Source organism: Pteropus vampyrus, unplaced genomic scaffold (assembly GCF_000151845.1).
Source record: "Pteropus vampyrus isolate Shadow unplaced genomic scaffold, Pvam_2.0 Scaffold12, whole genome shotgun sequence".
NCBI lineage: Eukaryota > Metazoa > Chordata > Mammalia > Chiroptera > Pteropodidae > Pteropus > Pteropus vampyrus.
The window spans coordinates 5078253-5090993 of NW_011888793.1; the positions used below are offsets into that span (position 1 = coordinate 5078253).

At 36.8% G+C, this 12741-nt stretch overlaps 1 protein-coding gene across 1 annotated transcript in view; it reads left to right on the plus strand.

The window, feature by feature from the left end:
- SCHIP1 (schwannomin interacting protein 1) overlaps window positions 1–12741 on the plus strand; it is a 123964-nt gene that overhangs the window by 96053 nt on the left and 15170 nt on the right. The window contains exon 2 of the mRNA XM_011379660.2: window positions 1399–1517. Within this exon, the coding sequence (XP_011377962.1) occupies window positions 1399–1517 (119 nt within the window). The remainder of the gene's footprint in view (window positions 1–1398; window positions 1518–12741) is intronic.

A 12741-nucleotide genomic window follows, 5' to 3' on the forward strand; every position in this document is an offset into this window, starting at 1 on the left:
ATACAGGATCCACTAGCCGGAACTCTTGAAATGCATCTAGTATGACTAAACAAATGATTTTTTACTTTAATTTTTAATTTGAATGTAAATAGCCACATGTGACTAGTAACTACCATGTTAGGCAGAGCAGGCTTCACCTATAGTATGATGCCCTGCACTTGGGCATGAAATTAAGCCATTTTTCAGTCCGCCCTTCCAACAGGTTGTGCATTCTGTCACTCTGGCACAGTGATGCTCAGATCATGCCTCAGAGCTTTCACTGTAACTTCTGGTACTGGGGGCAGCAGATGTGGCTCCAGAACCTCCTACTGAGAGAATCAGGGGCCATCATGCCTTTGGTAGCCACACCCAATCACGTGAGAAGGGTTTTGAAGCATAACTTGCTCAGTGTAGTCTTCATCTGTCTGCTCAGAACATGAAATCGTGCTTCCACAGCTTTTACAAGCCCACAAAACAGGAAACCAAAATCTCATTCTCACTCTAGGATTTCTAACTCATTATGGTTTTTTTTTTGTAGTTGTTTTATTTTTAACTAAGGAAATCATTCTCGATCTTCTCTCCTGTTGTTTAAAGGGTTTAAAAGTTCAGCGTGGTGAGTTTTTATGGGACTTTTATCGGAAGGCAAGTGTTGTAATGTTGTAAACATATCCAAATTATCGCAGTCGTGTAGTTTACCAAATTCTTTCCTATGCACACCGACCCGACTTCCCTTCAAAATATGAAACAGATGGGTTCAATTAGAATTCTCCAGCTATTCCAAACAATATGTTTCTCATAGTCTAAACCTGGTGAGATCAGTAAACTTGAACAGAAACAGTTGTCCCCATCAAGACTGAAAGCTGGGTGGCAGCAGGGGCTATGTCTGTCTCTCCAGGGCTCTATTCCAACATTATAGTGTGGCACTGTCCCATAGAGGTGCAGTGCATGTTGGGGGAATGATTTAATGTTCTTGCCATAGAGAAAGTGGGCTGAAAGGATGCTATAAAGAAGAGAGAGGACAGGATCCAGGGAAAGGCCCCAGTTGGGATAAAAGCTATTTGATTTAGGACAAAGTGCTTGCCCTCCACAGCTTTACTCTGTCATATCTAGCAGGTAAGAAGAAGAAAGATCACAGCACCAAGTAATCTGGTTCTATCCTGGTGAAGATCATTTAGTACCACAGTGATGGTTTCCTAGACTATCGTAAAGGGCTCTGGAGAATTGAAATTGCTCACAGAGGTGGAACCAGGAGAGACTGGTTTAATTTCAGCTCTTAATAATTTAAATGCTCTTGTGCTGCAGCCTATTTATTTACTTTTTGTCTAAGGTTACAATTCTAAGAAACTTAGCAGTTAGACTGCCTATGGTTGTGATATATCTGCCCACTTATCAGCAATTTTTATTTTCTTGAAATTTTAGGCACAGAAAAATGAGAGAGAATCTATTCGACAGAAGTTGGCACTCGGGAGCTTCTTTGATGATGGCCCAGGAATTTATACCAGCTGTAGCAAAAGTGGGAAGCCAAGCCTTTCCTCTCGGTGAGTGTTCTTTTGAATTGATTTTCTGATATGTACCTAATGGATTTTGTCATCTGACTACATATTTAATAAATCTTTGACTATTTTTTTTTTCATAATACTATCACCTTTATTTGGAGTCTGGACAGGCCTCTCCCCACCTGTTTCTGGGGCTCGTTTTCTGGGTTTTAGTTGTGGGGTTCTTTTGGCCCATTTACCCAGCCACTTGAGGTCAGATTTCTATATTTTATTTTTTTCCAGACATTGTACTGATTTTGCATTGCGATGGGGGAATCAAGGCACACTCTAAAGCCAGCTGGCTGATGCTTAGAGAAGTGTGGCAGACCACCAGATTTCCCATTAAGCAGTCCCAAAGCATCCAGCATCACGCCCCTGATACATTTGATTGCAATGAATACTGGTAACTGAGAAATACAATTCCCACTTTGATCATTTAATGTTTATTATAGAACTTAACCTGTCCTCCAAGTGGTTTTTCTTTATCTTAATTTATTTCAAGATATCATTGCTCATTTATTGATATTTATTCTAGGATATCATTGGCTATTTGCATAGCTTCTAATTCTAAATAAAATATATTAAAATCATAGTTTTACCTAGAAAACAGGTTTGTAGACCAGAGCCTCTCAAACTTTAATGTGCATGCAAATCACCTGGAGATTTTGTTAAAATGCTGACTTTAATCAGTAGGCCTGAGTGGGGTTCAAGATTCTGTATTTCTAACAGCAAGTGTCCATGCTGCCAATTCATAGGTCATACTTTGCCTAGATAGTCTGAAAAATGAGCTATTATGTATATCGGTATTCCAAGTTATAAAGCACATTGAACTTTGTTTTAATAAAGATGGTTGTAACTGATGACCCATCAGCATTCTTTAGATGCCTCCCCAAATGTCTCTTTCTGTCAGAATGACTCTGTCTTCCTTTGGGCTCTTTAAGACAAGTACTCCCAATGTAAATACTAGGTATAGTTACCATGTTAAGCCAGGTGTGAGAGACACATGATAGTATTCATGCATTCATTTGGCCAATAGACTTCCACTCTCTCCTTCATGTGAGGCCCAGATTTAGACACTTTAATATCTATTTCTGAGCAGGGCTTTCAATAAACTATGTACTTCAGTCTGATCCTTAGAGATTTATCCAAATCAGCAAAAATCAGAAAGCACGCATACGCTCCCATATGTGCATATTCAGGAGTCAGCATAGGTGGTTAGTATGTCAAGACGGGAGCTGCCATGTGGCCGTGCCAAGTAAGGCCTGTCTTCCTCAGCTGGGTACCAGCTGGCTCATGGCATTCCTTCGCCCTTTTTCTGTGTCATTGCAGAGCTGGAAGTGACCTTTCCCTTTGCTATAGAAGTTCCTGTTTCCCCTCCCAGTGGGATGTGGCAGGAAGAGCTTTGGGGACCTGGAGGCCTGAGGATTGATTGGTCCTAGTCAGTTTCTTATTTTGAGACTTTAACAATTTACTTACTTTTATCATGCTTCCAGTTTCTTCATTTTTATAAAATGAAGGGATTGGACCATATAGTCATATAGATCTCTACTACTGCTCTCTAATATTCTCCAAAGTGCCAAAAAGTTTTCTTCTAGAAACTCCATTTCTCTGCGCAGCAATGTCTTATCTCTCCAATTCAAAAGGGAGATTTTTGTCTTTTAAATAAAAGTTAGATAGGTATAGATATATACGTACACACATACCTATGCGTGCATACCTACGTGCATACATATATGCATACATACATACATATATGTGGCTGTAAAAGTAAAATAGAATTAATAACTGTGAAGTATAATAACACAAAATAAAAGTAGCAGGCCCCTGTCCCATCCCTCTCTATCCTTGTCCCACTTTCCAGAAACAATAATTTTTAACTCCTTGGCTGTTTCTTCCGGTATTTACGTCCATATCTCTAAGTAAAATGCACATCTTCTTAGCATTTACTTTTAAATGACCATCTTTTGACTAGAAATTTGGGACTTAACTCTCTCTTACATATATCCATATATTCCAAACCCCATTCTCGTTTCATAGTTATTTCACAATTTGGGGTCAAATAACTCTTCAATGTTTACATTATTAAAGTCATATATTATTCATGCTGAACCATGCTACAAACTATTATTACTTGAGTAACTGTTTTGTTTGTCTTGAAATTAAAATCGCCCCACTTTTCCCTTTGGCACTCCATGATTTTGACTGCTATGTTATATTCCCCTGTGTGAATGTATCTGCCACTCTTCTGATGACGGGCTTTAGATTCCAGAGGTTTTGCTCTTGTAAACAATTCTGCTCATACTCATTCTTGTACATCTTTTACTGTCTGTGTGCAAGAGTTTCTCTTTGATGTACACGTAGGAGTGGAATTATTAGGGAAATATATGAATGCTCACATTTAAAAAATAATGCCTGTGTTCTAAAATGGTTACAAAAAGTTATGTGCCTACTAGCAAAGTTTCAGAGATCCTGTGGATCCATAACCTTTCTAACACTTGATATTGCCCATTTCTTTTTGTTAATTGAATGGCTATCATATGGTATTATTAGCCTTCCTTCTTTCCTCTTCTGTAAAATGACTGTCTGGGTCTTATTGGATTCTTCGTGCTCTTTTTTTCATTGAAGTTCTGTAGTCATGATACTGGTCCTTGATAAGCTGTGTGCATTGCAGATACCTTCTCCCAGGTTGTAACTTGTCTTTTCACTTCTTCAGTGTGTCTTTGATGACCAGAAGTTCTTAATTTTAACATAGTTAATTTTTATCAAACTCTTCTTTTAGAGTCAATGCTTTTCTGTCTCTTAACATAAGAAATCTTCTATCCCAAGGTCCAAAGACATTAATTTAGATTTCTTACCAATAGTTGAAAGTGTCGATTTTTATAAAAAGGCCTGTAATAAATCAGGAGTTGGTTTCTTGACATGGTATGAAGAGAAATCTAATTTCATTTTTTTTCCATATACATAACTATTTTTTCTATCATAATTATTGAACAATCCCTTTTTTTACTCACTGATCTGATGATTTCTGTAGATAGTAGACATTAATGGGAATACATTCCGTTTGGGTGATGAGTGTTTCTATCCCTGCACCAATACTGTACAGTCTAATTACTATAGCTTCCTAACGTCTAGATAGGCAAATCCCTCTCCTTACTGTTTTTCTTAGGGAATGTGCTCCCTGCTTTTGCTTTTTTATTCTTCTATATAAATTTTAAATCATTTAATCAAGTTCAGCAAAATACTCTCAGGATTTTGACTGGAAATTGCATTGAATCTATGGGTCAATTCAGGAGAGAATTACATTTTCACAATACTAAATCTTCCTATCCATGAACATGGCCTGCCTCTCCTTAATTTAGATCTTATTGACTATTTCTTAAAGTTTTATAATTTTCCATTTAGAAATAATGTACATGTTTTCTTGTATTTCCTTCTAGATACTTGATACTCTGGTTTTATCTTAAATTCTCTTTGATAATGCTTTCTCTTTGTTTGCTTCTGGTGAACAGAAATGCAAATAAGTTTGAATACTAGTCTTACTTTGTTACTAGCCAGTCACTTTGTTATTATCACTCCTATTATTTCTCTATTCTCCTGTTATTTCTAATAAAGTTGTCTGTTCATTCTATTGGATTTAAAAACAATATCATCTACAAAAAAATAGCAACTTTATCTACTTCTTCCCAATCCTCGTGCCTCTGGTTTCTTGCTTTGTTTTAAGCCCTGGGTAGGTAAAGTACACTAATACTTTGAGTATTAAAAATGGTAGTAGTTGAAATCCTTAGCTTATTTCTCATTAAGTGGAATGCTTCTAATGTTCCCTATTTAAGATAATGTCAATTTTATGTTTTCTTTAATGTTTGTTTTTATGAAATTAATGATATTCCCTTCTATGTATAATTTATAAATAATTTTTACCATGAATAGGTATTTAACTTTATTACATGCTTTTTCTGTATTTCTTGAGATGATTATATGATTTACTCTATTAATCTAATAATGAATTAATGAATCACTTTTATAGATCTTCAAAATATTAAACGATCCTTACATACCTAGTATAAACCAAAATTAGTTGAGGGTATTTATTTTCAGACATTATTGGATTTTATTTATAATATTTCATTTAGGATTAATATATTTCTATTTACGAGTGACATGGGTCTGTTATATTCTTATAATATTTTCTCTGGTTTTAGTATCAGGGTTATGCTGGCTTAAAAATGAATTGGCTACTATTTCCTCTTTCATATTGTCTAAGAAAAGTCTGCGTGATATTGGAATGGTCTGTTTTTCTTCTGTATAAAATCATCTGGGTCTGGTGTTTACTTTGTGTGTTTGCTTTAACTGCTTCTATTTCTTAAACAGTTTTAAGATTATACACACTTTTTATTTCTTGTGTCAGTTCTGATGTTATATTTTTCTAAGAATTTGTCCATTTTGTTTAAGTTTTCAAATTTTTTGTCATAATATTTTCTCATTTCACTGAAGGTTTAAGCAATTTATCTTCAAGAGATCTCCCCTGACCACGTAATTAAATGACAAACGCCCAACTTACCTATCATTTTCTCTCCTCTTACCCTGCTCATTCTCTTAGCCTGATTGTTTTTCTTCATGGTCCTGTCACTACCAAACATTGCATTAATTTTATACATTTTTATATATTTTTAAACTATTCTTTGTTTTTCTCTAGCACTAAAATATAAATTCCAAGAAAGCATGTCTGTTTTGTTCACCACCATAACTATTGCCTAAAATAGTGCCTACTACATAGTCACTAAATGTCTGGGTAAACTTTCCTTTAGAATGGTCAGGTAAACACAACTCTTTCATTAGGGTACATTAAAAGTATCTAAATTTTTTTCCCTTTGGATTGTAAATTACCACAGAGAAGAACTCTCCAGCTCAGTCCTGAGGAGTTTTAAGCCTGGCTACCAGTGTTTTAAGACTTTGGCAAGGGAATGATCGAAGGTTCAGCATGCAGAATTTCACTTTATTCTCTTGTTTCAAAAAATCCCTTCATTGCCCCTTCAGCTTTGCCTAAGTGTGCCCTAGCCAGAGCTCCTCTGATTCAGCCTCTCAAGATAATGAACTTCCTCATTCTTCTGTCTGCAGATGGACAGGACAAATAGAGGATCTCAGATAGTCCTGTCAAGTGTCATATCAATCTTCCTTTGTATGCAGTCCTATGCCATTTCCCTGCCTTCAGATGTACCCAAGCATTGTCCAAGATTCTACAGTATAAATGCACGTGCTTCCTCCACCAGCCAGCCTTGCAGGCATCTAGCAAATCGAGATAGTTTGGTCAAATATCTCTAATCCATCTGCATTTTGTTTTCCAAAATCTTTCCAAACTCCTTTGTGTGCTGTTGTCTTCTTTTACATTTCTTTGTTCATGTTGGTTTATGCTTTCTTTCTTCCTTTAATATTATTTTAGTAGGATTTCAGAGAAGAGTAGATAAATACCTGTGTTCAGTATGTTATGTTTAAATACAAGTCTCATGAAAGTTTTTATTACTTTGAATAACAGAAATATCTCAAATAAACTCCTGTGCAGAAACCCTGTATGTAAAACAAAACAATCCTCCTCTGGTTTAGTAGGACCAAAGGAGAGGAACTGGGATACCCCTGCCCAGAAAATGCCTTTCCCATCATTTTCCTTCAGTGCCTCTCTACATCCTTCCCCTTCGATACCCCCCACCATACTTCCCCTTTGGGGCCCCTTTCCATCCCTCCCCTCCAAGCTCCCAGAGCCCACCTGAAACTCTTCTGGCAGAGCAGTACTTGAAAATCACTAAGTCATCTATCCCCTTTGGAGACACAATTATCTAAACACATATGCATTTCACAGTAGCTCAGAACAAGCTACACTTGTTGACTCGCCATAAGGAAGATTATTTATATCCTGTTCTTTCAGATGTTTTTATCTGCACATGCTGGGATGAGATCATCTTCTGTGGGAACACGATGACTTTTTGGAAACCCTTAAGGATGATGATTAATCATGACACTTAATGTTTCTAAGAAATATTACTTTATCCCTGTAAGTTTAACGTCTGCAAAGACTGACTGTCATTTTCCCTCATCAGCAATAATGTAGGAGAAAAGCCCTAGGAAGTGTTCAGTTGCAATTGTGTCACTCGTATTCCCCATCTCTATTAGAATTAATTTTTTTCTAATGTATTATTGTCCTGAAATTCTTTGCGGAGTTAGAAATACCTTACCTCTTACTTACAAAAAAGTCCTTGAGAGATGTTAGAACTCTGAGGTCCCCAGTATGGTACTCCAGAATATACCAGGGCACATGTGTTGAGTTAATTAAATAATCAGAACAAGGTAAATCATATATGAATGTACTACTGTGAAGAGCTCACTCTTCAGTTTTAAATGAGGGCTGAGGACTTAAAATTAATCGGCCAAGCAATGGATTCTGAAGTACGGAGCTTACTTTTAAGGCAGGGTCTACCCAAGTAAGTGGAATCTTTGGCAAAATCATGGAGTTCTTTTTATGTATTTTAAAAGACGTGCATTTACCTGTAAAAATTAATTTCGTGCACATTATGTGAGAAATTTTGAAGTATCATGAAGGTCTTCTAAGAAGATGGATTTAAGCTACTCCTGTGAGTACAAGTCCTTCTCAGCTGTCCTGTGGGTTTCAGCCCCACTGAATTTTTCTAATTGGTGCTATCTCCTAAAGCACTTTTTAAAAGAATGACAAGCTCTTAAATGTAAGCTAGGCTTACAATAATCCCATAAAGATATTTCATGCCTAATACTGCAGCAAAAGAATTTTTAATATTGCTTCATAACTCAACTAATTAAATTTGACCTATACTGAAAAGTGGCAAATATAGGAAGTGTCATTTTTTTCTTCAAAATTTGCTAATCCACACGTAATCAGCCTTTTCAATCTGAGACTAGATGATCTTTGTTATTTCTTTTCTATTTAAAAATGTTTCGGCAAAAAGCTTTTAAAAGCTTAAAAGGAAATGAGAAAAGTGAATTACCTATTTTGGAAATGAGGTTTATAAGAAATATTAGGTATTCTCATATTCTTGAAAAATATTTCTTTTCTCTTATTACTACTATCATACTTTCCTATGAAATATTTTTATTGACCAAATTAATCTTGAATCAGCATTATATTTTGGATTCTGAGTTTATATAGCTAAGTATTCTTAAAGTAATGGAAACTGGCTTGGCTGCTATGAGAACACAAGACAGAATAGCCATTAGTGATACATCCAGGAAATCTTTCATTTTTCAAACATTAGAACCTGGTCTGACATTGTGGAAAAAACTTTCTCTGGCTTCTCCATTCTCCTTTTACATTGCCCCAAGATAGATTTTATTTACATACAGATAAATATAAAGTATGCGATGGGATGATATAACCTAGAATATTCTGTACTCTTCTCTCCAATATTGTGAATATTATGAAAAACAGAAATTCCCCAAGAGAGCTTTAAGCAGCTGGTTTGAATAATGATTATTGTTTATTTATCTCAACCATGCCAACCATCCCCAAATCAAAACCCATTTCTTTCTTGTTAAACTCTTCGTATTAGTAATTTCAAGGTACATGTCATGGCAAATGGTAGTTTACAAATTCTTTTTTTAATATTATTTGAAAAGTCATTGGGTAATCTACAGAAAACCTTTTTTTTTTTTAATGTCCTCCTCCAAGGATTACCTATAGTATTCTAAAATATTATACAATTTTAAAGGTGAAGCAAGATTTAAAGTAGATCTTTTGAAGAGCAATAAGATTAAAATGGCAAAACAAATTAAATTATGTAAGCAGTTCTTTTCTTTCAGATATCTGAAAGAAAAGCAAATTGGTATTTGAGAAATTTTCTTTGTCTAATAAATAGCTTTGCTTTACAGTAATGCCAATGACCCCCATTTAATTAGGTGCAATTAATTTTGTGCAAGCGAAATTTGACATCTTGCTAGAGGCATAACCAGCTGTACCCTGTCTTATGAATTTTTTTTTAATCACCAATGAGAATTCATTGTTGGAGCTATTGCAAAAGGGTGGATAGCAAGAAGAAAACGACCACAGGGCTGCATTTTGTATTTTAAAATGACTCCAGTGGACAGCTGAATGTTTAATTAAAAGAGATTCTAGGAATGATTTTCATTGGTGCATCATTTTTGACAAGTTATCATGACTTTATTACTGCGATTTGCACTCCCTTTGGACAGTGCTCACACACACATGTCTGGACACGCATAGCTCCTATAAAGGAAGACTAGACTCCTTTGAGAGTTTACAAAAGCATTTGCTGCTACTAGAAAACACTCTGACTTGGGGTGAGCCGTGTCACCTGAAGGTTTAACACGGTTCTTTTGTTCAATGTTATAAAATGTCCTGTGCCCTCAGATTATTCTCATTCAGATTATCACATGCATGAAAAACCCACAGAAGATATTTCGAAAAACACCTGCCAATTAAATGGTGATGACTGCTAATACTTAGAATTTTTATTTTAGTTATTAAAAGAGTCCGTTTAAGCTTATTTGGGTATGCACTTTTATCACATGTGTCTTTTGTGCATACAAAAAAAAAAGAAGTGAAACGTGTTGGTTAAGATAGCCCAAAACCCTTTTCACATTCCAAATCCAATACTCTGTTTAACCACTTTTCCTCAGAGTTGTCAGTCTTTGCTTTTCTCTACAGTGTCACCCTGTGTACCTTCAGGAGAGACTGTGCATCACCTTCTAAGCCACTGTCCTTATTCAGCAAGTTTTGATGCTGGAGCTTTGTTGTTCTTGTCAGAAGGCATGAACGGTCAACTACCAGAGCCAGCTTCTTCGTCAGTGATGCTTAACCGGTGTGTTGGCCAACAGGGTTACAGTTCAGTGGAGCAGCCCTGCCGCCAGCTGCCTGGGTGGCCAAGATTGTGAGGCACATCCCGATTTTAAAGATGGCAAAGTATGCATAACCACACTTCATAGAATCAATGCAGTTCAGATCTACTGCATTCTTTTTAATGACTGCGTAGACTTCAAATGACCACACAGATTAATCGTGAAAGAGAATGTCTTTGAGATAAAGCTTACTATGGAACCAAGCCTGAATGACAGCCCCCAAATTTTTTAAAACATGAACATATAAAGTAGTGAAAGCAGTGATTCAGTGTTCAAGAGATTAAAAGAATTTGCCATTTTCTCAAAATCCAGTCCTACCCCTCAAAAACATATAGGCATTGACTCTCCAACTGCCATAATTTTACCCCAGCTACAGGAACGTTATCACAGGTCTGGAAGGGCTGCGGCAGCTGAAACTCATCCACAGGTCAAGCAGATACAAGTTTAATCTCCGTCCAGCTGAGTGTAATAAAAGGCAGGCTGGCTTTCAAAATACAGACAGTTAAATGTATATCAGTCAGAGCCTATAATAGACTGCAGGTCCGAGGAGCAGACTTGGATTGAGATGGGGCCAGGAAGAATGTCAGAGGTTGAATCAGAGTCCATCCACAAAAATGTAAACTTGTAAGAAAATGTTTTTCTTGCTGTCCTCCAAGAGGATCTCCCAGCACCCTGCCAAAAACAAAAGCCCAGCCTGACTCATACGTGAGTCATGGTCCCTTGCATAGACACCCTTTGAGTCAGACACACAGCCATCCTCTTCCAGCTGTCAAACATTTAATCCTACTCACCTTTCCTCCAACACATAAGCGCTAATCAGCTCGCCCATTTTCTCTCCTTTTCCTTTTTTAATTTCTGCTAAATGCCCACACATGGTAACTCAGAGGCACACAAAAGAGAAAAATTCAAAGTCAATTTAATTTCTTCCACCAAAAATTATCTAGGTGTATTTCTTACCACCTTTCTGTGCATATATCTCCACATTTTGGTTTACGAAGCTGAAATCATACTATCCCTACTGTTCTATAGCCGGGTTTTGTTTTGTTTTTCCACTTAATGTATCAAGAACATTTACTCATGTTCATAACTGTTCTATCATATATATTTTTTCACTAGCTGCATAATGGCTATTCATAGATGTCACCAAAATAGACTTCATCTCTTGTAAGACATTAGAGTTGTTTTCAGTTTTTTCTTTCGTTTATCTTAGTTTTGCTTTCTTTTTTCATCTTCTCTTTTTGCTTCCATTCATGAATTTTTTCTATCCTTAAAGTGCCCTGGCCTCTCAAGAAAGACTCTAATCTTAGAGTAAAATACCAGTCTTGTGACCTTGTGTAATTTAACCTCTGAGCCTTAGTTTTTTCATATGTAAAATGGAGTTCATAATATTCTAGGTATATCTGAGGATTAGAGGTATATATAAAGTGCCTAGCATATAATAGGTTCTCAAAAATGGTAACTCTTTTTTACTTCAGAATGTAGATTGCTTAGAAATCATTAGGCTTTAGTGAAGATGAAAGTAGACCATATTTGGTGCCTAGGAGAGATGGCTGTTTTATTTCATAATTAATCCACTATCCGAAGAAGCCTCATTCTGGTCTTCAATGCATGCTAGAAGATAGTTCTGGTAAAAATACATTTTTTCCAACATTAAGATCTTGTAATTCCAAATTTAATTATACGTAAGTGGTCATCAGTGAAGGAACCAGACACTGATGCAGCATTCAGTGCGGCATCTGTGTGAGGAATGCAGGGATTTATAGTTCTCTAGAGAATAAGGACACAGGGGCTGATGCTTCACTAAAGGAAAGCTGGTGAGGGCCAGTTCCCCTTCTCCATGAGCTTTTTAATGTAGCGAGAAGATTCTATGGCCATGTGGTGTTGGATGCCTACCAGTCATCATGTGAACGTGTACAGATGGAAGGGTCCAGAACTAGCCTTAGGAAGGGGAACCAAAAAAGACAGTATATGTAAGATTAGGAGAAGAAAACCCAGAGAGGACCACTCACCCTCCAGGCACCTTTGCAGCTGCCTTCCTTAGCTTCTGCCAAGGAAGCCAAGTGCCCGCGTCCTGTAAGATGCGGGGTCAGGACGGGCCATTGGGAGACAGAATGTTCCCCTTCCCCCAGTCCTCTCTTTAGCACATAGTTTGAAACCACCCTAACTTCCCTGGGCACATAACCACTGGAGTGGCGGCTTTTTATCCCTCTCCTGCATTTACCTCCTCCACCCCCCGTTCACCGCGACTTCCTTTCTCCTGCACTCCCCTGCTCATCCACACTTCTTGGTTAGCACCTTACTTATTAATTAATGTCCAGTTAGTAAAAGTATTTCTATTCTCGCATGTAAGATA